This window comes from Rhipicephalus microplus, chromosome 2 (genome assembly GCF_043290135.1).
Source record: "Rhipicephalus microplus isolate Deutch F79 chromosome 2, USDA_Rmic, whole genome shotgun sequence".
NCBI lineage: Eukaryota > Metazoa > Arthropoda > Arachnida > Ixodida > Ixodidae > Rhipicephalus > Rhipicephalus microplus.
The window spans coordinates 96,477,194-96,505,131 of NC_134701.1; the positions used below are offsets into that span (position 1 = coordinate 96,477,194).

Genomic DNA, 27,938 nt, shown 5'->3' on the forward strand with positions numbered 1-27,938 from the left:
AGCTTAATGCACATGCGCCACCGCATAGGGAGGCCTTCATTTACTTAGCTTTCATTAATGCGAACTTTTTTTAATTCAAACAAATTTTCGGGGCCCTTCGAATTCGAATTATAGAGATTGGACTGTATTATATGCTACCTTAGTCACAAAGAGGAAATTGCAAATACTGAATAGCAGTGAAAGTGTCGTATGTGCCCAAAATGTCAGTTTTTGTTGCAAAGTGATGACAAATCAGCTGCTGTCCGAATTTTGCTGGCATCAGTGTGGGAGGGCCCCAATTTGTTTTGAAACTGGACTTGGGCTCCAGCTAATAACAAAAATAAGTAGGAAGTGGTCATGCCCAAGATATACTGGTTGTCAGCAGATCAACCTCTTTGAAGTGAATGTTCATAATGTGGTAGCTGTGCAGTTTGTGGGGAAAGATCAAACTGTAATAAACAATATATTTTTCTGTCTTAAATATTTTGCCTTGGGGACTGCATCACAAGTCATATAGGAGGCTGGACTATTCGTGTACTCCACCTGAAACGGCATCTGCAGCAACAGCAATTATAAAAGCTTCAATTGTTGGTGCGTCAGATCTATAGGGACTTCGCATATGTCGCAGAGAATGTTGACATTGTTTATGATAGCAATTGTTTGACAAAGGGCCACACAAGTGACATTGGTGTTGGCTTTGTCATCAAGTTATACGCTGGCCTTATCTTGGACCACTGTGGTTTCTTTGACTACTACTATGAATATGTTCTTAGACCGAATTCTCAAGAGAATGGATACTTGAAAAGGTCTGAAAAACTCAAACTCTAGTGCCAAAAATAACGCCAAAGCAAACGCGGGGCAGGTGGAAATATTATCTGCAATGACATTTTAGTGGTCACTCAAATAACACCAGCCGCGCTATACAAATATCCTTTGTGATGGTGACTGCTGCACATGTATCACGTTCATTGCGGATGAAGCAAAAGTATTCGTATCTATAGAAAAAAAATAATTTGTCAATCATGTAAAAAAAAGATAAAATTGGGCACAACTTTGCGCAACCTTGTTGTAAAAAACAACACGAACAACTGAGAGATCAGTGTGAGTGGAATTGAGTGTAGCGTGAGTGGCTTTAATGAAGCAACTCACCAACTACAGTATTTACTCGCGTAATAGGCGCACTTTTTTTTTCCAGGAAATATGGTTTCAAGTTCGGTGTGTGCCCATTACACGTGGTAAAATCTCAGAAAATTTTATTTTCGACCACAGCACAGACTGCAGATAAGGTATACGGTGCTGAGGTCAAAAATATCTGTGCTACAGCCGAACAACTTTCCTCATCGGCTACACTAGCGCAAGACCTGTTGAGCATGCAGGACACATTCAAATTTTCAAAAATTAAAATCCGAAGACTCGTATTGCCAATAAAATGAACTCGAAAAAAAAAAAGAAAAAGAAAAATATGAAAAGAAAGCACCATCTTAGAAATTTGCCGATTATGTTTCAGGCCACATGGATTATTTGTGCGCTGAAAGCTACCGATTTTTTGTTTGATTTCACGGGCTCGCATGCCATATCCAGAGGCGTCGCAATGGAATCACGAACTATCATTCTAGTAGTACACGTGCCACCCATACCCCTTTTCCTTAAAGTAGAGCCACTGCAAAGAGTTTCGTTATGTACAAAACCTTAACTTAAATTGCCCGCTACTGTCACTGAAGGCGACCAAGGCGCCTATTCTTTGGTTCGGCATGTTGTTGCAGGAAGTTTGTACAAGACAACATGAAGATTGGGTGTTGAAAAGATCGCACTCCAGCACCGATCCAAGAGCAGCGCGTGATACGATGTTTAGGTTTGCAGCCAGGAATTCAGCGGTGACAGAAGTCGGTCGAGCTTGTGCAAGTTCGCATAGTGGCAGCAATGCCTAAAAGCTTTTAAATTTGCGGACGAGGTAGCAAATATGATAACGATGACATTTTTTTTTTTCGACCCGAAACTCTGTGCACATTTGACAAGGACGCGATCGCTCGTTCTATGCAGAGTGCACGTGGTCGGCTAGCAGCTGGAGCTATGCCCGCGCATCAGCGCAAAAGTTACTTCGACACCAAGGCAATCATCCTTCTTACCTGGCAAGCCCATGGAGCTGGCGCAGCAGTGCCGTGTTCTCTTTTTCTTTTTCCTTCCTTCATTTAACGTAAGAGAGCGTAAAATTGAAACTGTGCAAATACGGTACAAATCTACTGATCACCGCCAAGTTAGGGGTGGGCCTATTGTGTGCAGAAATAAAATAACAATCTGATTTCTCGCTACGAAGCTTTGGGTGCGCCTATTATGCGAGTAAATATGGGTAGCATGGATGGGCCATCAAAAGTAACCCAAATGACGTGCCTGTCATAAAAAAGGTCCTTGTAGCTACTTTTCACCATATTGTGTTCATTGAAAAAGAGTGTTGGCACGAGAATGAACTCGTGATACTGCACAGTAGGTAATCTTCTAATGCACCTTGTGACCTCAGTTCATCTCAGTGACCTCCTGGCGGCCATTTCCACCACCTTCTTTTTTTATGAAACTATAAAGCTGTGATAGTAAATCTATGATGTCAATAAGAGTAAAGTAAAATTTTAGAGTACTGACTAGTGTGTGAAAGCTGATTTATTGCTTTGATGGAGTGTTCCGTTAAGAAATGCCACACATTTAACAAAACCGTTGTTTATGCAGCTGCACTTCGTCGGCCCAGTTTCTCGTTCCTCTGGTAATCGGTATGGAGAAAGCACCGCCGGCTGTCGGGCAGCTTCGACTTAACTGTGTCGACAACAAATCCCTGCACGATGCGTGCTGTGCCCTGTCAAACGATTCGAGCCAGCACGTCACCTCTCTGCACCTGCACAGCACTACGCTGTGTGTGGAATCTGACGCAGCCCAGGAGCTTGGCTCCTACTTGGCCACAACGCAGTGCCTGCGGGAGCTGGACCTGAAGCTGCCAAAGCTGGCCCCCTGGTCACACTTGGTTGTTGCTGGCCTGGCCCAGAACAGCAGCATCCAGAAACTGAAGATCAAAGGTGCTAGGCCATATTTTGGGGAATTCAGAGTCTTTCTTTCTTTCTTGTTAGCTTCTAGGAAAGTGCTTTGCTTCTCAAAGCTGTTCGTAGGTGCTTTTGGTGCATAAGTTGCTGGCAGCTTCTTACGAAGTGGTTTGTTTCTCAAAGCTGCTGATAGTTCAGTGCAGTTGCTGCAAGCAGTATCTATAGAAGGGCTTTGCCTCTCAAAGCAAGTGATAGTTTGGGGCTTTCAGTGCAAGTTCCACAGGCAGCTAAAGGAAAATATACGTGAAGGTTGTGATATAAAACTAGCCATAACAAAATAGTGGATGAATTGGAGTGAATAAAATTTTTATTGAGATATATATACACCTGCTAGGTGGTGCAAGCCTTCTAGTGAAAACAATATCTTTGGAAAATTAGGGTAATCCAAAAGCATGAATTAATAACCTTTGGTTCTTTCCTGGGTTCAGACCACCAAAGCTTTGTCTGACACAGCTGTGAAGTCATACTGATAAACCTATCAGTAAGGTATTATTAATAGTGTAGAATTAGTCTGAGATGTACTCTTGTTTGTACATCAGCTGCTGTGTTCTTACAGCAGCGTGTGTTACGTCCAGTTGCTGCAGGCAAATTGGCGGAAGCCCTCTCACAAATGTAAAATCACTGAGCTATTTGATCTTGGACATTGAACACTGTATGATCATCAGCTTTGAAGGCGGGCTAATGTAAGTTTCCTCACCACTGTCACCGCTGTCTTTCCCACCATCATGCAACGATGCACTCTGCATGGCGATGCATTCTTAGTGACTTTGGAGCGTTGAAGGGGGGGGGGGGGTATCGAGGGACAGGGGGTGAAAGTTGCTGGGTTGCTGTTGCAGGAACTGCATGCTGCATGTTTGTTCAGCCAGGCACTGTTGCATGCACCCTGTCTTTACAAGGATCAGCATATGGCATAAGGCTCATACCTCTGTGCGTGCTGTGTTCTCGCAGCTTACTAGTTTGCATTGATATAACATTACTCTCAGCCGCGGTGGGATTCACCTACACCAGTATTTTGTTGACTTCTGCCAAATCGCATCCTAATTATTTCAGGCAAAACCTTTGAAGTAGTTTCATAAATACCATATTTTCCAGTGTATAATACGCACCTTTGCATATGACACACCCTTCACTTTTCACAAGTCTCCATGCAAAAATTGATATATAAGACGTACCGCTGTACAGCCAAGCCCACTAATAACGGCCCCACAAAACGAAATTTAGCTTAAAACGAATAATATCCGCGTGACCGTGAAAATATACATTGGTTTAACGGCACAAAATCGCACTTACAACAAACGTCTCCGAGCGCCGCTGATCGGTTACAGGGAACGAAGTCAGCGGTCTGCTGACTTTTCAGGAAATCACTTTCAACCACCGATCAGGCATCGGCGAGGTGCCCATACATTCTTATTGTTAAACGCCGACCCGGCCTCAGCGACGCTCTAGCTGCCACTCTTTTCGACCCATGGAGGAAGGAAAGCTGTTTCCTTCCTTCATGCCCTGGCTGCTTTTTGTTATGCACCCCTTCGTCCTTTGTCCCACCGCTACTCTGAGCACCCTGCATTGCTAGACGAGGCCCATGTTTTCACACTGCTGCCACCAATCTTTCGTAGACCGATCGACCATCTATCCTGTTTTTGATCGCTGGTACTGTCGTTGCCCTCGCCGGCCTGGAGTGACCAGACCATTTGCCAACATCGTCGGCCACTTACTGTATCCGATAGTCTGCATCTAGTGCACGCGCGTACGCTACCCCACCGACTTTGAAATTCGCGATTCATTTCCTGTTTAGGACTTGTTCTCGCTCACTTCGCACTCGGCTCAGCAGCCTTCTGCGCGAGTGCGAAAGTGCGAAAACGGCTTTTAATTTGCGTGGAACGAATCGTAAAATATCGAAGTTCGTGAGGTAACGCAGATCCGCCGGCGCAACAAAATGATTTTCTGACCACGGCCGCCGATTCTTTGAACACCGCCACATGCACCGATCCAGGCGGCCGTGCTTTGACTTCTGCGCACGTAGGCACTCTTTCCAAGTTTTTTTACGGGCGAGTTTCGCGGACCTTTCAAGCAAGCTTACCAGCCTCCTTCCCGTGTGTTTTGGTTTTCAAGGTCGCCCTCCCGCCGCATCCTCCCTCTTTTTATCGCAACTCCTTGCCCTTCTCTCGCAAATCTGCTCTCCTCTCTTGATCACAACCCCTTCGCCCACGGAGGAAGGAAATGCCTTCGCCTGTCTCCACCGCTCCATGATGCCCGCCATGCTGGCTCGAATTAGTTTCGTTTTCGGACTGGAAATGGGCCCAAAGCTGTTCCACGCATTCTGGCATGTGTGTTGCGTGTGCGTTTTTTCGCGTCATAAACTATGTTAATGTAGAGAGGAAGAAGATTATGTGCCGCAGTGGGTCACGCCTTTAGCAAGAGGAGCCGAACGCGAGCTGTTCCCCTGAGCGTTGCGTTTCCTGCGTCGGTTGCTGCCGCCCGCTTTTCGCATCAGTAGACCTGCTGTGCAAGTACTACTTACGCCAATAAACCCCGTTTCAGAGTGGTGGAGGTGCTGGGTAACTCAACCTGGAACTCCGCAACAGGAAACTACCTGCCATCTCAGACATGGCTGAAGAAAACACCCAGCAAGGAACGACCCAGCCTCCGATGGTCATCGTGCCCACTGCGCTACGCGTGCGCGATCCACCTTTTTTCGACGGTACTGATGAGCAAGACGTAGAAGATTGGCTGTCGACATTTGAAAAGGTAGGCGCAAGCAACAAGTGGGACGACACATCGAAGCTGCAATATATACCCTTCTACCTGAAAGAGGTAGCGAGTCTCTGGTTTAACAACCACCACTCGGAATTCGCCATTTTCATGCCGACCCACAACATGCTCACGCTGGTGTGTTAAAAACATATGAGCGGATCCGCCAGCGTTACTACTGGCGTGGTATGTACACTTTTGTTCAAAAATACATTCGGTCTTGTTCATTATGCCAACGACACAAGACAGCGGCCCATTCACCCGGATTATTACAGCCTCTACCGTGCCCGGCGCGCCCTTTCGACCGTGTTGGTATCGATCTATATGGTCCCCTTCCTTACACTGCCACTGGAAATCGATAGATCATTGTCGCTGTCGACCATCTCACGAGGTATGCTGAAACAGCTCCACTACCTACGGCTGGTGCACGTGACGTAGCCAATTTCGTTTTGCGACGCTTCGTACTGCGTCACGGGGCACCACGTGAACTACTAAGTGATCGAGGGCGTGTCTTTTTGTCCGAAGTTGTACAACAACTCCTTCACGCATGCCGCACGGTGCACCGCATCTCTACAGCCTACCACCCGCAGACCAACGGTCTAACTGAGCGCTTCAACCGAACGCTAGGAGACATGCTTGCCATGTATGTCGATTCCGACCAATCAAACAGGGATGTCATTCGCGCTGCGAGTTTACAGGCTGATAGCTTTTGCGATTACATTATTAATTTCGGCAACTGGACGGCACGTTGAATACAGTGCAATGAACGCAATATCGAAAAATTGTAATGTTATAAGAAGTAAGGCTGGCAGCCAACTCTTCTGCATCTGATATCCCGGAACGCCTACAAAATGCTGGTGTGAGCAAATACGGCCGCTCCAGGGAGAAGTGCTCTTTTCACACAGTTTCTTCGCGTTGAAACCGCACTAATACTCGCTGAGACAGCAAGCGCGCCACTGATCGCGACCGCCCTTAAAATCCAAGTTCATTATTGCTACTCGAGCAATCCCCCTTCCCTTTCTGTATTGTTGTTGTTCCCACCCTGCGTTGACGGCAAAAACTCGCTGAGAGTGTTCATACGATTGCTGTGGGAATAAAAATCTAGTTTTTTCACTGTAAAATAAGTGTTTTGTGTTAGCTCTGCCTTCAGTCCCCTTTTGTTGAATTTGCGCATTTATTTTCTGAGTTTTCCTACTGAACCTGCATATTGCCACGTTCCATTTCCCAAGTTTTTGTTATCGTCCCAAAACACCACGCGATTCTCAGCACAAACCGCGCCTGCAGTTTTCGAGAAGGTTCCGGACTGTAGTAGATCATTTCGATAAGATCACGCCCACTGTGCGAAACGGTACAGATTGTTCTGGAATCTACGCCATTGCCAGCGATAACGCTAGAACATTCGACAGCAAGAGTATAAATGCCGACGCGCTTCGCCGCTTGTCAGTTATTGATTGAAGGCCGACGCTCCGTTCGCCGCTATCAGTCCGAGACTGCTATCTGTGCAAGACTACTGCTGTAATTGGACTTTCCGTTTACCGGGCACAGGTTTGCCCAAATAAACAGTTAAATCCCAACACGAAGTCTCCTGTCTTCGGCCACGTCACGACCCCGCGACATCTGGTGGAGGTGCTGCTTCGTTCATGTACCGGACACCCCCGTCAAGCCGTGAACCCAGCCCACGTCGCGGAGAAGACACCGACGCCAACCAAGAGCAGCGAACAAGCCGCCGACAGCAAGGTCTCCCACCGGAGTACGGGCTTCTAGAAGACAAGGCGCGGAAGACCAAGGCCATGACCGCGACTGCAGCGACAATGACAACTGGAGTGTCCCAGCCCGCGATCGTCATTCATCAACCCAGGGAACCACCAATGTCTCATGGGTCATCGTTTGAAGACCCGGAAACCTGGCTAAAAACGTACGACCGTGTGGCCGCCCTCAACCACTGGGACAACGAAGAAAAGCTCCATCGTGTGTACTTCTACCTGGAAGACACAGCAAGGACCTGGCTAGAGAATCGTGAGTCCACGCTCCGAACGTGGGATGTCTTCTGCGGCGCATTTCTGCAAACGTTCGCGAGCGTCGCTCGCAAAGAGAGGGCCGCTGCTCTACTAGAGACCCGGGTTCAGCTACCAAATGAGAAGGTTGGAATTTTCACAGAGGAGATGACCCGTCTATTTCGTCACGCTGACCCAGACATGCCTGAGGAGAAGAAAGTTCGTTTTCTCATGCGAGGGGTCAAACAGGAGCTCTTCGGGGGACTAATGAGGAATCCACCGAACACCGTCCAAGAATTTGTATCCGAGGCGACCACCATCGAAAAAACCCTTGACATGCGCACCAGACAGTATAATCGTCGCCTGACTCCAGAATGCGCTGCTGCTCAAACCAGTGACTCCGAAAACCTGCTTGAAACGATCCGAGCGATCGTGCAGGAAGAGCTGCGCAAACTGTTGCCTTCGGCGCACCCTCAAGTGGATTCGATCGCCGACATTGTGTGAGAAGAAGTTCGGCAATCACTTCGAATTCCCCAAACACCGCTGCCCAAGCCAGAAACTATGAGCTACGCCGCTGCAGTGCGCCACAACGCTCCTCCTCGTCCACGCCAAAACGCTGGCCCGTCGCACTTCCGTCGCCAGACACCACCGCCGCCACCACCCCCACCGACGACCTACCCTTCACCAGCGGGCCAGCGCAGTGCGGCCAGGAAAACCGACGTTTGGCGCACCCCTGACAACCGCCCACTGTGCTACCACTGCGGCGAGGCCGGGCACACTTACCGCCGTTGCCAGTACCGACAGATGGGACTGCGTGGCTTTGCCGTTGATGCACCACGTCCGCAGCCAGGGGAACGGCCACGTGACATCGCCGACTACCTGACAGGAACTCAATGGACACCCCGAAGTCCTTCCCGTTCGCCGTCGCCCAGCCGCCGCATGTCACCGCACCCCCGGCAGTACTCCGGCCCAACGCGGGGCCGGTCTCCTAGCCCGTATCCGGGAAACTAAGGGCAGCAACCGGTGGAGGTGCGGTTGCTGTGTGACGAACTACCGAAGATCCTCCGACGACAACGACGCCGCGACGGAACTTTCCGAACACAATGCCAAAGAGGCAAAGCCCTGGCGGCGAAAGCTCACTTACCGGAGGTGGCCTGACGACGCAACATAGAAGCAGCGGAACAAGCCGACGCAGCCGTTACCCGACGCCACGCCCTAACTGTAATGTGAGACGGCGAACTAGCGACATCGACGTTCTTATCGACGGCCACAGTGTGACCGCTTTCGTTGATACTGGAGCCAACAATTCTGTCATCAGTGGGTCGTTCGCCGCGAAGTTAAAGAAAGTTAGGACAGCTTGGAAAGGCCCTGGAATCCGCAAAGCCGGAGGTCATCTCGTAACGCCTGCAGGAATCTGCACAGCGAGAGTCACCATTAACGGCCGTATTTATCCTACAGACTTCGTAGTCCTACAGCTTTGCTCGAGAGATGTCATCCTTGGCGTGGACTTCTTATGCCTCCATGGTGCTGTCATCAATCTAAAAAACAAAGTCGATAACGTTATCCACAGAGGAAGCACTACCACCGCGCACGCCGTCAGGACACCATGCCTTGAATGTGCTGGAAGAACAAGTCACCATTCCGCTTCGCTCAAGCGTCATTATTTCAGTTGGCGCTCCTAAATCACCTGACTTGGAAGGCGTCGTTGAAGGCAGTCAGCATCTGTTGGTCACCCGAAATATTTGCGTCGCAAGAGGAATTGCAGAGCTGCGGGGAGGCAAAGCAACCGTTATGCTCACGAATTTCAGCAATGAGTACAAACATGTGAACAAACGAACAACGGTCGCATACATCGAAGAAATTGTCGAAGCCACCAGTGCTTTCGCCCTCGCCGATTCTGCGGAACCTGCTCAGAGGCACCAAGCCCCTCCCATAGCTTTCGACGTCAATCCCAGACTTCCGAATGATAAGCAAGAACAGCTCAAGGCCCTGCTCTTGCAATACGAAGATTGCTTTTCGTCGTCATCGAAAATTCGGCAGACCCCAATCACGAAACATCGCATCATAACCGAAGAAAATGCCAGACCACTCCGTCAGAGTCCGTACAGGGTTTCGACGCGAGAACGTGAGGCCATGAAGAGACAAGTTGATGAAATGCTGCGGGATGACATTATCCAGCCGTCCAAGAGTCCATGGGCATCCCCCGTGGTGTTAGTGAAGAAAAAGGATGGGACCCTACGTTTCTGCGTCGATTATCGCCGCCTGAACAAAATCACAAGAAAGGACGTGTATCCTCTCCCACGAATAGACAACGCACTTGATCGGCTCCATAACGGCAAGTACTTTTCGTCAATGGACCTCAAGACTGGCTATTGGCAAATCGAAGTCGACGAAAGAGACCGAGAGAAGAAAGCGTTTATAACACCGGACGGCCTCTTTGAGTTTAAGGTGATGCCCTTCGGCCTTTGCTCAGCGCCTGCAAATTTTCAACGTGTTATGGATACAGTACTGGCAGGATTGAAGTGGCAGACTTGCCTTGTGTACTTGGACGACGTCGTCGTGTTTTCCTCGAGTTTCGAGGAGCATCTTCGGCACCTTGAAGCTGTACTTCAAGCCATCAAGACGTCCAGACTCACACTGAAGCCAGAAAAGTGCAGATTTGCGTATGAGGAGCTCTTGTTTCTGGGACACGTTATCAGCAAGTCTGGAGTTCGTCCCGATCCACGGAAAACAGCCGCCATCGCCGACTTTCCGCCGCCCACTGACAAGAAGGCCGTGCGCCGATTTCTGGGCCTGTGCGCCTATTATAGGCGGTTCGTGAAAAACTTCGCCCGCATCGCCGATTTTCTCACTAATCTTACCAAGGCCGACGTGGAGTTCAAGTGGGAAACGCCACAGGAACACGCTTTCCAGGAGCTTAAACATCGCCTCCAGACGCCTCCGTTACTTGCCCATTTCGACGAATTCGCCGAGACAGAAATACATACTGACGCAAGCAGCGTAGGTCTTGGCGCAGTTCTTGTGCAGAGGGCTGACGGACTTGAAAGGGTTATTAGTTACGCCAGCCGATCGCTATCCAAAGCAGAAGCAAATTATTCCACAACAGAAAAGGAGTGCCTCGCCATCATCTGGGCTACGTCGAAATTTCGCCCCTACCTCTACTGCAGGCCCTTCAAAGTTGTGAGCGACCACCACGCCTTGTGTTGGCTAGCCACCTTGAAGCACCCTTCAGGTCGCCTCGCACGATGGAGCCTGAGACTTCAAGAGTATGACATTACTGTCATTTACAAGTCTGGCAAAAAACACTCCGACGCCGACTGTCTCTCTCGTGCGCCTGTCGACCAACCGCTACCCGACGACTCGGATGACAAGTACTTCTTGGGAACAATAACTACCGACGACTTCGCTGAACGACAGCGGGCCGACCCGGAACTTAAGGCCCTAATAGAATACTTCGAAGGCAGGACCGCCGAAGTCCCGAAGGTATTCAAGCGCGCACTTGCGTCGTTCTTTCTAAGAAACGGTCTTCTACAAAAGAAAAACTTTTCACCGCTTCGAGCTAAGTACCTCCTTGTGGTGCCTTCAGCTCTGCGACCAGAACTCCTGCAGGCCCTGCACGAGGATCCGACGGCAGGGCACCTCGGTGTTTCTCGCACGCTCGCGAGGATACAAGAGAGGTACTACTGGCCACGTCTTACCACCGACGTCACTCGTTATGTGAGGACATGCCGGGACATTCAGCGACGCAAGACACCGCCGACAAGGCCAGCGGGACTTCTGCAGCCAATTGATCCACCTTGCCGACCTTTCCAGCAGATTGGTATGGACCTACTGGGGCCGTTCGCGACGTCGGCTTTCGGAAACAAGTGGATCGTGGTAGCTACCGACTACCTCACCCGCTACGCCGAGACAAAAGCCCTGCCAAAAGGCAGTGTATCGGAGGTAGCTAAGTTCTTCGTCGAAAGTATCGTCCTACGTCACGGTGCCCCGGAGGTCCTTATCACCGACAGAGGAACGGCCTTCACTGCCGACTTAACTCAAGCGATCTTGGCATACATCCAAACAAACCACCGCCGGACGACAGCGTACCACCCACAGACCAACGGCCTCACCGAGCGGCTTAACAAGACGATCGCCGACATGCTGTCAATGTACGTCGATAACGAACACAAGACGTGGGACGCCATTCTTCCGTATGTGACCTTCGCATACAACACGGAGGTGCAGGAGATGACGCAGATATCTCCATACAAATTGGTCTACGGAAGTAGCCCGGCAACGACGGTCGATGCCATGTTACCCAACGTCACCGACGAAGAAAACATCGATGTGAGCGAGTACCTTCAACGCGCCAAAGAAGCCCGACAACTTGCGCGTCTCCGTATCAAGATTCAACAGACGACCGACGGCCACTGTTACAACCTTCGACGATGCTTCATGGAATACCAGCCCGGTGATCGTGTTTGGGTGTGGACGCCGATACGCCGACGTGGACTAAGTGAAAAGCTTTTGCGACGATACTTCAGACCGTACAGGGTGGTTCGACGTCTCGGCCCACTTGATTACGAGGTTGTCCCCGACCGGCATCACGAACTCTCAACGACGCCGATCGCGACCTGAAGTCGTACATGTCGCGCGCCTCAAGCCATTTCATGCGCGTTAACAAACTGAAACAGTGGTTTTTTTTGTATCGTAATTTATTCATTGTACTTTCTTGCATTATTATTGTACCTTCATCTTTAGTTAAAGCATCGGGACGATGCCTTTTTTTTTTCAGAGGGGGGCAATGCCACGTTCCATTTCCCAAGTTTTTGTTATCGGCCCAAAACACCACACGATTCTCAGCGCAAACCGCGCCTGCAGTTTTCGAGAAGGTTCCGGACTGTAGTAGGTCATTTCGATAAGATCACGCCCACTGTGCGAACGGTACAGATTGTTCTGGAATCTACGGCACCGCCAGCGATAATGCTAGAACATTCGACAGCAAGAGTATAAATGCCGACGCGCTTCGCCGCTTGTCAGTTGTTGATCGAAGGCGGACGCTCCGTTCGCCGCTATCAGTCAGAGACTGCTATCTGTGCAAGACTACTGCTGTAATTGGACTTTCCGTTTACCGGGCACAGGTTCGCCCAAATAAACAGTTAAATCCCAACACGAAGTCTCCTGTCTTCGGCCACGTCACGACCCCGTGACAATATAATGAAATCCTTTTTATAATGAATATTTCTGGTAATTTATCATTTTCATTATATTCAGGTTTAACTGTATTACCCATGTGTAGAAGGTACGATGCGCAAGGGTCCTATGAGGTTGGACTTTATACTGGACATGGTGGCAATGGCGACGGAAAGAACCTGTCAACCGTGTCCACATAAAAGCATTCAGATTTCTTGCTATCGCTTACATTGCTTCGCCCTTGTGGTGAAACTGTGACTTCTTTTTTACACTGTTTTTGTTTCAGTGTTAAAGATCACTTGTTTAACAAAGAGGCCAACATTTCTATATCTTGCAAGTTCCAGTATTTCTGAAATTATTGTTTCAAGGCACCATTATTTCCAGTATCAGGCTTTTGTATGGGCTGAATGAATCTTGGCCTACATCTGCAATCAATGTAATTATCTGCATATACCGGCTTTCGCAGGTATCTTTACAAGTGCAGATGTCGGGGTGCTGTGTGATTGGCTGACTGAGAGCCAGCATGTGCACAACCTTGAGTTCTGGTCAACCAGCACAATCGCTGGACTGCTGGTCGACACACTGGCTGAGTTGCTGGAAGAAAGCTACACATTGACACAGATCAAAGTCGTCGAGTGCTGGAAGAACAAGTTGCCGTGGCAACGTCTGAAGAGTCTGGTCAGTGGCTGTTGTTGGCACACTTTGCAGTTATAGAGTAATGAGGTAATTTTTTGGTGCTAGTGTTCTTGGTGCTTAAGCCAAGCTTATTAATATGCTAGCTCACCTTTGCACAACCTGACAAAAAAAAAAAGAAGAAGAACAACTAAATGGTCAGCAGAAAAGTAAATGTACAAAGCCAACACATACAATTTTCAACCTTAAATTTTTTCTATATGCAACAGTAATTTTTGTGGTAAGCATTAACAACCCTTTTAGTAGTGGTGGTCTGAAATTCATTATTTCATACTGCACAGTTTTGAACCTGAGTCAAACTCTGCTACAATAAAATTTATGGGTGTCACAATTGTTGTAGCAAGAATTTTGTTACAGAAAAAGTAGTACTGGTGAATAAAAATGAAAAGATATGCACGACACTCTTGAAGCATTTTATTTCCGAAAAAAAGAAAAAAAAAACATTATTTTTTACTTGTTTGCATTTTCACAAGAGCAACAAAACAATGCTCAGCCCACACTTTGGGAGGAGCTGCATGGCAACATCATTGTTATAGGTGCTAAGAGAAAAATGCCAAGGTTGCGTGGAACACGCAGCACAGTCACAGTGAAAGCTAGAAAAGCAGCCTTTCAGAGCCGTTTAGACACTGTTTGGGTAACTGCTACAAGCACACTTGCACGGCACCTACTATGTCATAAGTCATAATTTTTGTGTATACAGTTAAACCTGCTTGTAACGAACCACCACATAACGAATTCCTCTATGTAATGAAGTCTTTCTGTGCCCAACCGTTGTTCCCTAGAAGCACATGTATTTGTGACCCCTATGTAACAAAGTAACAAAGGAAGACAACCTTGAAATAACTAATTTTTTCTCTAAACAATCTAGGAATTTCACCCCATATTTTAGTATGAGCATGCATCTTTCGCGGATGCCCCGCCGCCAACGAAGCGTTAAACGGCGGAGGCTTTCATGGAGCAGCAGGCGAGAGCGAGCGCTCGTGATAGCGCACGGGTACTAAGTGCAAGGCGAGCATGTGGGGGCCTGCACCCCACAAGTCGGCGTTGCCGCCATTCTTCCGCCGCATGCGTGGATGAGCCCCTTCTCCCTCCAACCCAAGAAGAAAAAAAAGCTACTTTTACATTGGCAGGGCCACGCTTTCAGTTAGCGTCACATATGTGGGGCCACGCTGCATATAGAGGGCGCTTTTTTACATAATAGTTTTCAACAGTATTCGTGTCTGTGTCCATGTTGTTCGCTCTTTGTTTTCAACGCCGTGCGAGCGTGCATAGTGTCACTGAGCGTGAATGGTGTGGCCCCCAATGATGTTCCGCTTTGCTTTTTCTTTAATGCGGACAATCCGTGTCGTCACCACCGAGGGGACGTCAGATTAGGCGATGATGGAAACTCTCCGAGACTACGGTGACGATGAATCTTCGGAAGTCAACTAGTTACGCGCTTTCGTCTTGCGCCGCGCTGCGAGTTCGCAGGCTTATAGCTTCCGCGATTGGCGGATTAGGTCTGGCAACAACACGACGATGCGTTGAATGCAATGCTATGAACGCGATAACAACAGATTGTAATGTTATACAAAGTAAGGTTGGCAGCCAACTCTTCTGGATCCAATATCACGGAACTCCTAAAAGGCGCTTGCGTGAGCAAATACGGCCGCTCCAGATAGAGGTGCTCTTTTCACACGGTCCCTTCTCGTTGAAAGCCGACTGATACTTGCCGAGGTAGCAAGCACACCAGCGATCATGACCACTCTTAAAATTATAGTTCATCGTTGCTACTCGAGCCATTGCCCCCCCACCCGCGTTTTTTTATGCTTATTCAAGTCAGGTAGTTTTCCTTCTGTTTGAGCATTCGACGACAGTTCTAACACGCAGGGAATGTTCTCTTATGCACCTTCCACGCCGACTCATTTGATCTCTGCTTCAGCAGCGCTCGGGCACTTTTACCCACTCATAAAAGTTACGGTGTGCGGGGGCATGTTACCAATTTATACTTGTTGCGGAATATGGCAGTGATGGCTAAAACCCGCCGTAAGCGTCCATATAATTGCTGTCACATAACGCAGTTTTTTACGATTAGATGAGTGTTTTGGGTGACCTCTACCTTCAGTTCCCGTTTGGTTTAATTTGTGCATTTATTTTTTCAATTTTCATACCAAACCTGCATATAATGAAATTCTTCTTATAACAAGTTTATTCATGAATTTGTCAATTTTGTTATATCGAGGTTTAACTTTAGGCAGGCATTCACTATGTCGCCGGGGCAAGGCAGAAGCTGGCACACCGCGCACGTGCCTCTTGCCCCTCCCCCCCCCCCCCCCCCAAATTTTTTTTCGCCATGCATGACAGTCTAGAAGCAGGAACAATATCGGAACCAGCTTTGCGAATTCTTCGGGACAGAGACATCAAGCCACACACAAGCATTTGGTTCCAAGCTCATACGGGACGCTTTGAGGGAGCCCCGCCCAATCTTACAAAATATTTTTACAAAATATTTTTACCTGGCGTGCAGACAGTACCCTCCACCACTCAGAAAACCAAGCAGACCTCAGGCTCTGACACTCGGGCCTCTTCAGGGGTGGGCGTACCCTAATCCCACGCTATTGAACAAAATTTATGACGAAATAAAGCCAACTTATACATGCTCCTTTTGCGATAATATAGCTGCCTTAAAACATATGCTCTGGCAGTGCCCCGCGTTACGCTGTGAGGAAGTCATCATGCCGTCCAAATGGGAGGGTGCCATTGCAAGCTGCGGACTCTAACAGTAGCTACGGGCAGTCCACTGGGCTCGCGATGCAGCAGAGAGACTTTTTCTGTTCCGACGTGAGAGCGGCCTGCACTGTGCTAAAACACATTCCGAAGAAAATTCATCCATTTATCCATCCATGGCATAGAGAGTGAAATATGGCCATTTCGGGAGGTTGCCCCTTCTCGAAATCAAAGGGGTGCCCCCCTCCCCCTCGAAAAACATCATCCTTCCTCATTCTTCGGAGAGGCATGTTACCTGCTACACTCTTGAACAAAATTTTTTACAGTTTTTTTAGGCTGAGGTTGACGATGATAAGGAAGTATGCCTGAAGCTTTTGTAATGGGTTGGAGTGTCCGACAACCGACTTGTTATGCAGTTCGCATTGTGTGATGCCTGGCTGTGTGAAGCACCAGCTGGTAGGATACTGGAATGGCACGCAGAGCACCTGGATTCGAATCCCATTTATTCCTTGGTGTTTTGTTCAGCTAGCATTTTTTTAAATCTTATTTCGAGGGATAGTTGTAGCGGACACCGGTGGCTGCACACGTCACCCTTGTTGTGATCTCATAACAGCTTTCACTGTAAAAACTACGTGTAATGTCCAAGGAATCCTTGATCTGTAATGCGGTCACTGGCATCAGGACTGTCGAATTATAATGGGCGACTTTTTCGTCATCAGATGAATGGGCAGTGACAGTGGTGGCATGAGCGCTCTCGAAGATATTGGCATTGCTTAGCTCTTCATAGATGATCCCGTCTGTGTTGGGATTCACATAATTGCTCAGTGCTTCGTTCTGAAGGACAATGCCAGCTTCATCAAGAGCTGCTCACGCTGCCTCTGTTCAGTGCAGCCAGCAGATTGTGCATCGTTGCTTGAACTAGCCTAGGACATCTCTTCGGCACGAGGCCCTGCATGCGCGAAGCAATTTTTTGGAACTTCATGCCATGTGAACATTCATTAGGCAGGCAACATTTTCGCAGCCTTGAACAAATCGAAATTGCTGTCGTAGCGATGCTCACTGCTCAAGAGGATTTGCTGAATAAGCCTTGACCGGTATGAGTGTTACAAGCTGTTAGTCAGGCCTCGATCTAAAAGCTGAATCAGCAACGTGCAATTGGGAGGGAAGAACTTCACCTCTGTGTTCTTCAGCTTGACATTGTCGTGCAGGGGATGTGCTGAACGATTCTCAAGCAGCAAGCAAACGCTGCGATCTTGCCTTTGCATCTCATTATCGAAAGCAACAAGCCAGTAAGTAAAAATTGCCCGCATCATCCACAAAAGGTCCACACCATACATTGGAAGGCATATTCACAAAGTACTTCACCAGCTGGTTTTTTGTGCCTTTGAAGCTCTTTGGACTGTTGCGGACGACAAGAAGGGGTTGCTGATTGGACCCATTCATACTTTTACAGAGCTACACAGTAGCTCGCTTTTCACTTTGCTTGCCTCTGTGGCACTGTTTGCTATTCAAGTTGAACGTCTTTGCTGGCATGGACTCATAGAAAAGACCGGTGTTGTCCATGTTGTATATGTTGGAGGCAGGGTACTTCTCTGCGATGCCAGCAGCGCTCGTCGCCATCTACGATAATGCGTTGTTGAAGTCTGAAAAAGGGGACTCATTGTCCAACACTTTCCTGGCAATCTTGTGGTTATTCTTGAGTTGATTTAGCCACCCAGCACGTGCCTTGAAAATTTCAGCGATGCCCAAAACCCAGCTGTACTTGAGAGCCTTCCGTTGTACACTCAAGCCCACATATAACGGCCCCACTTAAAACAAACTTTCGCTTAAAATGAACAATATCTATGTGACCGTGAAAATATGCATTGGTTCAATGGCACAAAATCGCACTTACAAGGAACGCTTCTGAGCGCCACCGATCGGTTACAGCGGCCGGGGTCGGTGCTCAGCCAACTTCTGGGAATCCACTTTCGACCCCTGATCAGGCATCGGCAAAGTGCCCTTACATTGTTATTGTAAACGCCGACCCTGCCTCCGTGCCCCTCTAATTGCCGCTCTTCCGACCGCTTTTTGTTACGCACCCTTTCGTGCTTTGTCCCCCCGTTCCTCTGAGCTCCCCGCATCGCCAGACAAGGCCCATGTTTTCACACTGCTGCCACCAATCTTTCGAAGACCGATCGACCATATACCCTGTTTTTGATCGCTGGTACTGTCGTTGCCCTCGCCGGCCCGGAGTGACCAGACCATTTGCCAACATCGTCGGCCACTGTATCCGATCGTCTGCATCTAGTACACGCGCGTGCGCTACCCCACCGATTCTGATAATTCGCGATTTGTTTTGTGTTTAGGGCCTGTTCTCGCTTACTCCGCACTCGGCTCAGCATGCCCTCTGCACACGTGTGGAAGTGGGAAAACGGCTGTTAATTTGCGCGGAACGAATCACGGAATATCGAAGTCGGTGAGCCCACATAATCCCGCCGGCGCAACAAAACGATTTTTTGATCACGACCACCAATTCTTTGAACACCGCCGCGTGCGTCGATACAGGCGGCCCTGCTTCAACTTCTGCACACGAAGGCACTCTTTCTCAAGCTTTTTTACACGCGAGTGTGAAGGATGTAGATGGGGTAGCTTGTTTAAAAGGTGCGCGTTTCGCGCACCTTTCAAGCAAGCTACCCCACCTACATCCTTCTCGCGTGTTTTAGTTTTCAAGGTTGCCCTCCCGCTGCGTCCTCTCTCTTCACCCTATTGCAACTTCTTGCCCTTCTCTCGCAAATCTGCTCTCCTCTCTTGATTATAACCCTTTCGCTGTCTCCGCCGCTCCGCAGTTAGTTTCGTTTTCTGACTAGAAACGGGCCCAGAGCTGTTCCGCGCGTTCTGGTATGTGTATCGTGTGTGCGCGTCTTGCTTGCTCTTGGTGTGCATGTGAGGATGGCAGACGGGTGGACTTGCACGCTTTTTCCTGCTGCTCAACAAAACGTCGAAAGTGTGACCGCTTGGCTTGAGCATAATCCGCGCGTTAGGTGCCGCGTTACGGAGTGCTTGCTCATAGCTGTTGACCACCTGGCAGCCAACTTGCCGCTTCGGGCGTCCGGGTATTTAGCTGTGGAGATGGTGAATATTTCGTGGGCGGCAGTGACGGCTACATGCGCGAGATACTGTTTTCGCAAAGTCGACTTCGTCAACGTCGGGCCCGATACCTAGCCTGAAACTTCCAAACGGGATCACTTCGGCGGCGATTTGTGGCAGCGCGTCGTCGACTCCGACATGGGAGAGCGAGTTGCACATCTGTTGCGATAGTTTCATTACGGCCGATGATGATGCCGACACCGCGGAACCGTGCATGGATTAGGGTATTGTGAATGAAGTACGTGGCAAGAGCAATTTGAAGGAATCAAATTGCGAGAACGACGAAACTTTGGAGCCAGTCCCTCATGCAGCGTATGCCACAGGCCTCGGCAAGCAAGCACACTGCTGTTTGAAATAAACTAGAGACCGCCTTTATCGTTTCTGCTATTAAAAACACGTGCATCACGAACTTTTTTGGGCAAAAAAGTTTTGTGTTTTCACTCGCAACTTTTTTTAAAAGCTGTGTTTCATTTACTACGAACTTCGGGATACAGCGAACGGATGCCGCGTCAGGCTCAGGTTCGTTATAAGTGGGCTTGACTGTATTATACTACTGCTGATTGGCATCTTCTGAGCACTAGTTTAATAAAGCCAGGCATAAACTGCTTTATTGAGGTCTTCGTGGGCTGGCTGAGTCATCTTGTTGCGTTGAGCAGATGTGCTTGACACTAGCACCTTAGTGATGCTCACTTTAGAATTTAGTATTGTTCACAATGAGTATTGAAATACTGTATTCTTCTGCAGCACTTTTGTTTCTTCTTCCTGCTGCTGCCGCAGCGATTACTTTCACTTTCTGCTTCAGTGAAAGCAACATTCATTTCTTGCTCAGTGGTGCTGCCATAGGCCCTCGCTACCGCAGACAAAAGAGTAAAAAAAAAACGCACAGGTCAGAGCTGACACATCGAAGTGTGCTGAACTAACGAGCAAATGATAGGCGAGGAGTAACACCACAGAAGGTGGGAAAAAAAAAGACCTACAAAGATTGATCGAGCCAGCAGCAAATATCCAGAGCGGGGTTCGGCTAGGCTTTGGCTGGCGACGCTAGCAGGATGTCGCAATGCTGCACAGCATCGTCGTCAACACTAAGCGGTGGGGGTGCCCATGGTTTTTGCAGCAATTGACAGGTTTCGTACGTTTCTTAACTTTAGTGCTATTGCCACCATTTCAGCTGTGTGAAAAAACCAGGAAAATGTTTTAATGTAGAATTCGGATGCAAGCCACCTGTTATGATCCCTGTTAGAAGCACGAAAAGATGACAACAGGAAACAAAGACACAAAATAAAAAATTGACAACAGAAAACAAATACAGACAAACGCTCAGGAGAGCCACTGTCATGTGTACTTTCTTTTTTTTTTCCATCATATTTAACAATGAAAATTGATAACCTGATTTACAGTGGTATATGCAATTAGAACTAGTCAGTGTAGTTGAATCTGTGGCAGATCGAATGACTTGTGTCCCAGGGAAACTTTGTTGAACCGAGGGAACAACAGAAAAGTTGTTTTTAATGGAGGATACTTTGATTTGATTGATATGTAGGGTTTAACATCCCAAAACCACCATATAATTATGAGAGACGCCATAGTGAAGGGCTCGGAAAATTTCGACCACCTGCAAGTTCTTTAACGTGCACCCAAATCTGAGCACACGGGCCTACAACATTTCCGCCTCCATCGGAAATGCAGCTGCCGCAGCCAGGATTCGATCCCGCGATCTGGGAGGGCGCTTCGGTACATTGGCGGATACGGGATGCAGATGGAGAATCGAAAAACCTTCATTGTGGGAATTAAATTTTAGGGTCTGTAAGAAATGTCAGAATAACTGGATGCTAAAAAAATGTTACAAATTTTTAATAACAAAATAAAAAAGAGAAAGGTAGAAATCAGTATTTTTGAACGTAAGGCCTCACAGCCACTTTCATAGTTGGTTGCTGCAGCGGTGGAGTCCTCTGCATAACATATTTACTAAGCTTGTGCGAATAGTGAATTTTATGTCTGCAGGGAACAATGATTTTGGTTGAATAATTTTGAATTGAACTTGAAGAGTATACCTCACATATTACATAAAACAAAAGGACATATTTCTCATGACACAACTAACCTGCACAATATTTTTTATTATCTTGAAACAAGAACTGTGCAAATTACATTCTTTTTGATGCAAAGAAACTGGAAACAACTTTGAATAGTAGAAGACAGTGGGGTAGCCGATGGGTGGTGCACTGGGCTCATTGCCTCCCCTCTCCTGAAATTTTTTGCTATGACATACAGAAGGAAAATGACCGTTGCAAGAAGGTGCTTCTTGAAAAAATTTCTGCCTATGTCCCTGGTAGCAGCATTTGACTTTTGATAGAATACAAGTGATAACTTGTAAAATATGTGATGTTTTAAAATTTACTGTACTTAGAGCATACATAATAAAGGGCACTTACCAGCGCAAACGGCAGGGCAGGAGGGGACAGGAGAAGAGACGAGACAGAGCGCTGAACTGCCAACAATTTATTTCGTGTGAAGGTATTCGCTTTTATACAGTTATCAGTCGCACTAGTCATGCGCGAAACACAATGACAATGCATAAGTACATCACATTGACAAGCCAAGGAACAACTTTTTCTTATCGGTGAGTGCGACAGAAGGTGTGCTAACACAAGCATCTTTCAATGAGCAAATCTTTTCTGCCTCTATGATCTCACGTGTAGTACGATCCCTGCATCTAGCAATGATAGAACACACGGAAAATATTGGCCGGCAGCCACACGTGCTGCAGTGAACGAACAGCCACCCTTGTTTATAGTGATCCACATTGTACATATGTTCCCTCAGCCTCTCATTTATACAACGGCCTGTTTGACCGACGTAATACCTTCCTCACGATAACAGCAGCTGATACACCACATTACAGATGCAATCTGTGAATTTATTTGCATGTTTTGTAGTGCAACCGAGGGTAGGTCTAGATGGAGGAAGCTGTGCAAGCTGTCCGTTCCTCAATCCAGACCTACCCTCGGTTGCACTACAAAACATGCAAATAAATGCAGAGATTGCATCTGTAATGTGGTGTATCAGCTGCTGTTATCGTGAGGAAGGTATTACGTCGGTCAAACAGGTCGTTGTATAAATGAGAGGCTGAGGGAACATATGTACAATGTGGATCACTATAAACAAGGATCACTGTCCGTTCACTGCAGCACGTGTGGCTGCCGGCCAATATTTTCAGTGTTCTATTGTCGCTAGATGCAGAGATCGTACTACACGTGAGATCATAGAGGCAGAAAAGATTTGCTCATTGAAAGATGCTTGTGTTAGCACACCTTTTGTCGCGCTCACCGATAAGGAAAAGTTGTTCCTTGGCTTGTCAATGTGATGTACTTATGCATTGTCATTGTGTTTCGCGCATGACTAGTGCGACTGGTCTCTGTATAAAAGCGAATACCTTCACAAGAAATAAATTGTTGGCAGTTCAGCGCTCTGTCTCGTCTCTTCTCCTGTCCCCTCCTGCCCTGCCGTTTGCACTGGTAAGCGCCCTTTATTATGTTATACCAACACGCCCAATCCCACTGTATCTAGAGCATACAAACCGGTATAAAAAGCTTTTAAACACAAAGAAACTATGAACCTAAATGTGGGAGTTCATGGCATTGTGAACATCCCCTCGATAGGTGTTTTCATGGCTGAGCACTCTTTCACTGCAGTGAAACTATCTCTACAGGGGGTTATATGCAGACTCATATACGCATATTCGTTCATTTCTAATACACTCCAGCCCGCTTATAATGAACCTGAGCGTGACACGACATTCCTTCGCTGTATCCCAAGGTTTGTAGTGAATGAAACACAGCTTCAAAAAATGTTGCGAGTGAAAACACAAATTTGCCTGATGCGCGTGTTTCAAAGAGCAGAAGCAATAAGGATGGTCTCGAGTTTATTTAAAGTGGCAGCGTGCTCTTCCCCGAGGTCTGTGGCATATACATGCTGCCTGAGGCTATTAATGTAGCCAATTGCTAAAAGCACGCTTGTGGGCACTGGATCCAAAGTTTCGCCGTCCTCGGCATCCGATTCTTTCAAATCGCTCTTGCCCTGCGCTTCATTCATAATGCCCTCATCCATGCACGCTTCCGCAGTGTCGGCATCATTATCGGCCGTAGTTAAATCGCGAAGATGCCCCACACGTCTCACCATGCTGTAGTGGACAAGCACTGCCACAAATCGCTGCCGGAGTGTACCTCTTCTGAAGCTTCAGGCTCGGCATTGGATCCAGCGATGAAGTCAGCCTCGTTAAATGTTTCTCACACATGTAGCTCTGACCGCCGCCCACGAAGCTTTCATCATCTCCACAGCTGAATACAGGATTACCCAAAGCGGCAAGTCCGCTGCCGGGTGGTCAACAGCTGTTGACCACCTGGCAACAGTTGTCAACAGTACAGTTGACAGCACCTGTCAACAGTTGGTGAGGCTTTGATTTGTGATCGTAACATTTCTTTTCTGTGAGCTTGGCTTTCTGCTGCTCCTCGTGAGCAATTTGACATGTCTCATACAAACGATCGCGAAGCTCCGTGACATAACCATGCGTAGTCTTCATTTGGGCATCCAGAGTTTTGCTCGTTCATAATATTTTCAGTGTAAACATCGGTTCTCTAATATATCGCCCATACAGGAGGTCGAAAGGAGAAAAGCCGAGACTCGACTGAGGTGCCTATCGGTAGGCAAATAGTAATGGCGCCAAATATTTGTCCCTGTTCTTTGGGCTTTCCTGGCACATGCGCTTTATCATCTGCTTGACGTACCATTGAAGCGGTCAACAAGACCATTTGCCATAGAGTGGTATGGAGTAGTTGGCAACTGTCGGAAAGGCAGTAGTCTGCTCACTTCTCTCATTAGGCTTGAGTTAAATGACCTTCCCCGATCGCTCACAATTTCTTGTGGTATTCTTACGTGCGAGAACATTTCCACCAATGCCTCTGCTACCCTCTCCGTTTCTATGCTTGGTGAAGCAACAGCGTCAGGATATCGCGTTGCGCTGTTCACCATCGTCAGGACAAAACGGTTTTCTTTTTCCAATGTTGATGATAGCGGGCTGATTGTATCGATCACCTCATGTTTGAAAGGCACGTCAATCACCGGCGTTTTTCCAAGAGGAACACGTCCGATAGTGTGCTTTGGAACAGTATGCTGGCAGATGTCACAAGAGCGCACAAATTGTGTCACTTACCCGCACGCCTGGCTAATAGAATTCTTCCAGAATTCTATCAGTAGGTTGTTTTATACCTTGGTGGCCTGCCATAACACTTTCACGTGCCATCCCGAGGATGCACTGCCGTAGGCTTTGCGGAACAACTAATTGGTCAATTGCCTTCTTCATTCTGGATCTGTAGTGTTGGTGAAGTGTGCCCTTGAACAAAACATACTCTATGTTTGCTGATCGCTGCGCTATCGTCTTCCCGATCGACGAAAAACACCTCTCTAAGGTGTGGTCTTTTCTCTGTAACTTTTCCAGAACTTGTGGGGTCACATCAAGTGCGTTCGATGCCGCAACAGGTAACTTTATATCAATGGTTCCCCTTGTTGCCGCTCCACTCAAAGTCCTTAAGTCTGGTGACATGCTAGGACTTGACACAGGCTCCCCTACTGGTGCCGACTCCTTATGCAGTCTTGCACCATCCGACATGTCATGTGACATGGTAGAGAAGGAAAAACTACCCCGTGGATGTTGCCGAGAATGACCTCATGGAGTGCCATTGTTGGTCTTTGGAAGAAAGGAGAGCCGATGTAGACCTTTGCCTCTGGAAGCTGCTTTGAAGAGCCGTCTAGAAGGTGCACAGTATGTGTAATACTGGTGGAGCTTTTTTTCGGTACTGGTGAACGCTTGACGACCACGGTGTTGCATCCTGAGTCTTTCAGCACTGTCACAGGCTTTCCACCAAGATATCTGGTTGTCGTTAGCATCTCTTGTCTGAGCAGACCAAGACAGATATCTTCTTTTGGAAACGATACACTCTTCTCTGCTGCTGTAGGGGTACAATCCATGTTCTCCTTGCTTCTATCAAGAGGGGTATTGTCATAGCAGCAACAGCACTTGACGCCTCCTTGTTGCAGTTCTTTACATGTGGATACTCATCAGCTTAATGGCCGTGTTTCCTGCACTTCCAGCAAGACGAAGGCTTCGGGCCATCTGACTGCGTCCAACAATCTGCAGCACGGTGACATTGCGTGCCACATAAAAAGCACTGAACTTTCGCTTTCCAGGTCTCTTTCTCACGGCTCTTGCTTGGCATGTCTCCTTTCTCACTGGTTTGTAGTGCCATCACTACCCATCGTACACTTGGCGGCATTGTTAGGACACATTCCTGCGTGCGTCGGCACATCTATCTATACAGGCACGTCAGACGCCGCTCGACTATGAGGTCTGTGTTGCGTCGACACCTACGTCAAAACCCGCACTGCTGACCCTCTGCCGACGTTAGCAGCATGACGTCGCGACACACGGTCCACTCTCGGCCTGTCCGACCAGGTCATCGTGAGACCCGCTTGTCGGCAATCACAGCGACCCGGCACTTCCTTCTTCGTTTCTTGTGCTTCTCCCAGAGTCGCCCACCGGAGACAGACTGCTTACCGATGGCCCATAAACATTGACAGCCTGGACTTGCCAAATGAACACTTTATGAATTGTCGTTCATGTATATAGCATTTGTTGCTCTCTTTTTTTTTTTTCAATATGCCTTCAAATTGCACAAAGCGCTAGGGGGGGAGCCCTGTAGTGCGATCATCACCATCATCATTTCTCAATGACTGCGCCGCACCTCTCGCGCAGCTGATGCTAGCTCGAGCTGCGCGAGGATTAAAACAAGCTAGCGCACTTGGTGTGTCGGACGTGGAAAGCCATGTGGCTCCGCTTCAGGCGTGGAATAAAGTGGCGAGAAAACGACACGACCACGTTGGCCACCGTCCCGTCTTCCTCTCTCGCTAAAGGTTCTTTCTTGTTTTCCTTTGGCGAGATTTGCCACGCCTTGAGCCTCTAGGTAATGATCAGCCATTTTGGCTGATTGATCAAGCATTCGGCATACTCGCTCTTTCAAGAAGATCGCAAGTTTCTCATCACATTTTTGCAAAAACTGCTCGGATACAAGGTTATCCCGCAATGCGTCTTATGCTTTTGCTTTTATCGCTATCTGCTGCCAATTATTGAAGTAACCGAGTACTCGACCACCAAATTGTCACTCTGTCTTGGAATGCTATGGCTTAGCTTTGCAAAACTTTTGCCAATAGCCTTCTTCGGTATACCGGAACCTTTGCCACAGCGTTTGCTTCAGCAGTGGTATCCTTCGCAGCCATACGTCCAACAATACTCAAGGCTTTGCCTGAGGGGCATAAGCTTAATGAAAGCGCCCAGCTTTCGCTTAGCCATTCCTGGCTGGTGGCTACCCGCTCGAAGCGCTGAATGTGCGTGTTGAGTTTGTGGCGGCCTTCGCTGTTGGGAGGAATAAGCTTGTGGGGGCTTCTGAACGCTTCGCTGCTGGCTTCCACGTGCTGTCCACTGGTTCCAACCATAACAGCCGTGCACTCAGCAAGACGACACTTAGTTCCCAGCAGACTTTATACTCTGCTGCCGGACGAGCGATCTCCTGTTCGTGCGCTACCCATGACGCGTCCATATCGTCAACTCATCTATTGCGCTCTTTGTTCTGCTGCTCATCGATCCACTTTTTCTGTTCTTTGCCCGACAAGTCAAGTTCCTCGCCAATCGGAAAATACTTCTCCCAATCCATTTCCGCCCACTGCACAAACCAGAAGTGCGGCTCTGAAAGCTGGAAACAGAGCGTGATCCAGTGTCGCAGACGCCAGAAAAATTGTGATGATTAGGACGGTTCGGCACTTCTAGTATTGTGCAGTGGCGCAGAAAACAGGCAGGGAAGCGTTTTTAAATATTTATGTAACAAATTAAAAAAAGAAAGCATTGTCGGTGGTGTGGTCGTCGTCGGAATGTTCACAGCACGCAAGGAGAAAGAATGGGTGGAAGTCTCGTCATGTGAGGCTCACGGATCTGGAGCAGTGGTAGCGGCGCCTCAGAGATGCCTGGACCAGCCCGACCTCGAGAACACCTCGAGAACCGCCCAGGAGTGCGGTTCTACGTGCAGGCTTCGTCCAGCGCAGCACTGTCTACGCTGGAATGCTGGAATGCTGCTCCCCACATCTTTGATGCGGCAGCTCAACAGATGTTCCTCGCCTCAGCGAGAACACTGCCAGGCACAGCTAGGGTGCAGGCGCTCATGGGCCGGCAGCCCACGTCCCTTTCTGGCACATTGCTCAGTGCAGCTCGGCACCACTCAGAGGCCCTTGGATCAGCGAGTCACCCGAACGCCGGCACCTGGAGCCTCGGCACATCAGCCACCATGGACCTCGCTGGCTCCGTGGTTCTCCGTGCTCACACTTGTCT

At 48.3% G+C, this 27,938-nt stretch overlaps 1 protein-coding gene across 5 annotated transcripts in view; it reads left to right on the plus strand.

The window, feature by feature from the left end:
* The window catches only part of LOC119170776 (uncharacterized), a 148,094-nt gene that overhangs the window by 76,753 nt on the left and 43,403 nt on the right, over positions 1-27,938 (plus strand). For all 5 annotated transcript variants that reach the window (XM_075886686.1, XM_037422034.2, XM_037422033.2 and 2 more), the window contains exons 6-7: positions 2,698-3,038; positions 13,446-13,657. In XM_075886686.1, coding sequence (XP_075742801.1) covers positions 2,698-3,038; positions 13,446-13,657 — 553 coding nt within the window. The remainder of the gene's footprint in view (positions 1-2,697; positions 3,039-13,445; positions 13,658-27,938) is intronic.